Here is a 4,389-nt window from a genome sequence, read left to right on the forward strand (position 1 = left end):
ACCCGGCTAATTTTTTTTATTTATTGTAGAGATGAGGTCTCGCCAAGTTGCCCAGGTGGGCCTTGAACCCTCAGGCTCAGGCAGTCCACTCACCTCGACCTCCCAAAGCACTGAGATTACAGGCTGATCCACCGAGCCTGGCCGCGGCCTACTTTTAACTGGGTCTCCCCACCTGACCTCCCTCTTGACCCCCTCCACCTGTTCTGTTTGTGGTTGACACGCAGCTACTTTCAGCAAAGGATTGAATATGCTTACAACATAGAAACAGCAAACAGGAAGTTACTAGTGAGGCAGACTCGGAAACAGGGTGTGTGTGGAGGGTTAGCTCTGAGCTTCATCGGCTTCCCTCTGGGGTTCACGGAGCCCCGCAGTGCACTTGGCGCAGTGCTGGACAGTGGGGACACAGCGGGCAGTGACACAAGGGCCCTGTCCCGGCACGCCTCGGCCTTCCTGGGGAAAACAACACACACAAAATAAGCCCAAGTTATTTGTAAGCTCAGGCTGCTGCTGACAGCTCGGGGGTGGGGGGCTGTCCAGGTGAGGCACAGGGGCCTTGGGAAGCCTGGAGGGTGCTGGTTCTTAAGCCAGGATAGGAGGCAGCTCATGAGGAGATGGGGCGCCAGGCTGCGGCCCGGAGTGGAGTGGCTGCGGTCCAGCAGGCCTTGTAAGTTGTGCCCTGAACGCACAGGCCCCTTGGCACCTGCTGGCACTTCTGAGTGACTCAAGAGTTTGGAATCTTGGAGGCTGGCCAAATACTTGAGGGAGAGCCGGATGCCTGGGGTTGGAAACCAAGGTTAATGCCACCAGCAGACCCCCAAAGCAGAGGGACAGAACGTGTCCCCTTGGGATGTCTGACTTTGGACAGCACTGCCTCAGGAGCCAGTCCAGGTCAGTCACGGTGAGGGGTATTCCCAGTCGTGGTTGGCATTGACCTTGTGGACAGGTGTATTTGACAGGCAGTCTGAATAGTCGAAAAGTAACTGAGTCCAGACACCCGCCTTCTAGCAGGGCATCCAGCTGTCCTTCCAGACTCCTAGCACAGGGCTGGCTGTATAAGAAATGGACTGTGGCCGGGCATGGTGGCTCACACCTGTCATCCCAGCACTTTGGGAGGTGGAGGTGGAGGATTGCCTGTGCCCAGGGGTTCGAGACCAGTCTGGGAAACTTGGCAAGACCTCATCTCTACAGTAAATCAAAAATTTAGCCAGGCAGGGTGGCGCATGCCTGTGGTTCCAGCTACTCGGAAGGCTGAGGCGGAAGGATCACCTGAGCCCAGCCGGTTGAAGCTGCGGTGACTGTGAGCGTGCCACTGCACTCCAGCCTGAGTGGCAAATGGAGACTCCAACTCAAAAAAAGAAAAAGAAATGATGGTTTGTGGTTGCAGCTTTGCCCTCCAGGCTGGGCCAGGGCTCAGCCTGCGAGCCGTCCTGTCAGCCCAGCCAGGCCCATTGGTGATGCGTCACCAGCCCTTGGGTGAGATGGTGCAGAGAGCAGAGTGTTGACCCTTGCCTCATAGGTGCAGAGAAGGGCCAGGGCGTGATGTCGTGTGGATGTGAGGGCTTTGGCAGTGGCCGTGGCTTGGTCTGTGCACGGTTGTCCGCCCGGGCTCCCGAGCGTAACTGAGGATAGGAGGAGGGTGCTTGCCAGGGAGCCCATGCCCCTGCCTGAAGTCCACTGTTCAGAAGTGTGGAGGCCCCGCAATGGGCCGGCACCCACAGTCTTGAGGTGGCATTTGGGTACTGCCTAGCCAAGCGATGAGAGCTGGCCATTCCCTGCCGCCACTGTTGGCCCCACCTGGCCCTGCTGAGCCAGAATCTGTCCTGCCCAGGTCCCGGTGGTGTCCATGTGTAGGAACAGGCCACACGCTGACTCTGGAGGACACGGGCTGCGTGTTTTCTAGCTCTCCCTCTGGAGCCTCCCATGAGTGGAACCGACTCTGGGAAATTCCTGATGACTGACCCTCGCCTCAGAGGACCGAGGATGTCCTGAGCCGAGGGGATGGGGCCCCAGCCATGGCCCTCTCCCTGCAGGGCACGGAGGGCTGTCCCCACGCCGCCTCCTTCTAGGACAGGCAGGACGAGGGGCACGCAGGCCCCTTCCGGTCGTCTGCAGAAGTGGTATGGGACTCCCAGGCCGGTTACACTGAGTCACCACCTGGAAAACCCCAGGGACTCCAGCCTGGCCTCACACCGGCTGTGTCGCCCACTTCCTTTTCTTGCTTCCTTCCCTGGCCGCTTCCCTCCTGCCCCTCCCATGGTGAGCAGTGGTGAGTGTCCCGCTCTGCGCTGATGCCACCAGCCTGCGGCTCTGTGAGCCGCCCACCCAGCGTCCTCTGAGATCTCAGAAGGCGACCTGGGCTGAGTAGAGGGCAGTGGATGGGCTGGAGCTGCTGCACAGAGGGGTGGGGCGAGCCAGCTGGCCACAGTGTGGCTGGACTTCGCTTGACAAGGTCAAGCAGTCTGATGGCCGCACTGCTCTCGAGGAGTGCTGGGTTCCCAGGGTGCCGCCCTTAGCTGGCGGCTGTCTGAGCCAGGGGCTGAAGCTCAGGTAGGCTTACAGCAGCACCTGTGAGCCCTTGTGGGACTTTTCTAGTCCGTGGTTATCAAGGCTGCCATGATGACCACATGGAGCGTAACTCGGGCCTGCTGGGCCTCGGGAGCACTGCAGCGAATCTTGTGTGCAGGCTGCGAGGCCTGCTGGCTCTGCCTCTGCTGTGTGGGAGGGGCAGCTGGGGGAAGGGGGCGCGCGGGCAGAAGGAACGGGGGCCGTGGCCGCCTTCAGCAGCACAGTTACAGTCCCGGCTCCTCACAGCAGGCAAACACCCGGGCAAGCCTGTCCCCCGTCCCCGCCTCAGCCCCGCAGGGCTGGGCTGAGGACCGAATGGAGAGTGTGTGAAGGGTCTGCCGGCACTCAGCAAGTGACCTCCCGGGTGACAGACTTGGTTTCCTGCCCCTGCATCATCCCAGTGGCCCCTGCCAGGCTGTCGTCTGTCTCCTGCTGCGAGGGTGTCTTCCTGTCCTCTGTCCCGCGTGGTGGGCAGCCATGCCCCTCACCAGGGTGTGTCTGCTCCTGGCCGCTGGGATCCTGCGGCGGCGGCAGCCTTGAGCTTGGCCCCTTCCCTCCCGCTCCCGTGGTGAGCAGTGAGCACTGGCAGTGTCCTCGAAAGCTGTTTGCTCAGGCGGCCAGGGCACGGCCGGGGAAGCCCTGACGCGCCCCTGCCTGTGCCACAGGTCCACGCCTACATCATCAGCTCCCTCAAGAAGGAGATGCCCAATGTCTTCGGCAAGGAGAGCAAAAAGAAGGAGCTGGTGAACAACCTGGGGGAGATCTACCAGAAGATCGAGCGCGAGCACCAGATCTCCCCGGGCGACTTCCCCAGCCTCCGCAAGATGCAGGTACCTCATGCCAGTGGCCCCGAGGGCTCTGCGGGCGGGTGGCCATCGCGGGGAGAGAGGAAGGCCCGGGGCACTGGTTCTGGAGGGAGTCCCAGCCCCATGGGGTAGGGTAGGGGCTCCCAGAACGGAAGCGGTGGGTTAATCACCGGCACCGCCCAGGCGCTGACACAGCAGAGGGCAAAGTGGTGACTCACCACGGGGGGGTGTACCAGGCACTCCGCTGTCCTGCGGATCCTCGCTGCGCTGGAGGAAGGTGCTGTGGTCCCCTCCTGTCGACAGGCGAGGGGCCAGGGCGGGTGAGCTGAGCCCCCCGGTGGGTACATGGGAGAGCAGCCTGGAGCCCCGTGGGCCCACCTTCCCAGCCCTCCCCCGCCCTCGCCCCCAGGAACTCCTGCAGACCCAGGACTTCAGCAAGTTCCAGGCCCTGAAACCCAAGCTGCTGGACACGGTGGACGATATGCTGGCTAACGACATCGCCCGGCTGATGGTGATGGTGCGCCAGGAGGAGTCCCTGATGCCCTCCCAGGCCGTGAAGGGCGGGGCCTTCGAGGGCACCATGAACGGGCCCTTCGGACACGGCTACGGCGAGGGCGCCGGCGAGGGCATCGACGACGTGGAGTGGGTGGTGGGCAAGGACAAGCCCACCTACGACGAGATCTTCTACACGCTGTCGCCCGTCAACGGCAAGATCACGGGCGCCAACGCCAAGAAGGAGATGGTGAAGTCCAAGCTGCCCAACACGGTGCTGGGCAAGATCTGGAAGCTGGCCGACGTGGACAAGGACGGGCTGCTGGACGACGAGGAGTTTGCCCTGGCCAACCACCTCATCAAGGTCAAGCTGGAGGGCCACGAGCTGCCCGCCGACCTGCCCCCGCACCTGGTCCCGCCCTCCAAGCGGAGGCTCGAGTGACAGGCCGCCCGCTGCCTGCAGAGTCCCGGGAGGCAGAGGTTGGGGGGCCGGGTCGCCACGTCTCAAGGTCCATAAAGACTGAGC

General features: G+C 62.6%; 1 protein-coding gene across 1 annotated transcript in view; it reads left to right on the plus strand.

Moving 5' to 3' along the window:
* LOC103252716 (EH domain-containing protein 1) overlaps nucleotides 1-4,389 on the plus strand; it is a gene marked incomplete at its 5' end in the record, with an annotated part of 4,928 nt that extends 539 nt beyond the window's left edge. Inside the window, 2 exons of the mRNA XM_008051305.2 lie at nucleotides 3,231-3,395; nucleotides 3,781-4,389. Of these exons, the coding sequence (XP_008049496.2) occupies nucleotides 3,231-3,395; nucleotides 3,781-4,305 (690 nt within the window). The remainder of the gene's footprint in view (nucleotides 1-3,230; nucleotides 3,396-3,780) is intronic.

This window comes from Carlito syrichta, unplaced genomic scaffold (genome assembly GCF_000164805.1).
Source record: "Carlito syrichta isolate Samal-C Ts95f unplaced genomic scaffold, Tarsius_syrichta-2.0.1 Scaffold169561, whole genome shotgun sequence".
Classification (NCBI taxonomy): Eukaryota; Metazoa; Chordata; class Mammalia; order Primates; family Tarsiidae; genus Carlito; species Carlito syrichta.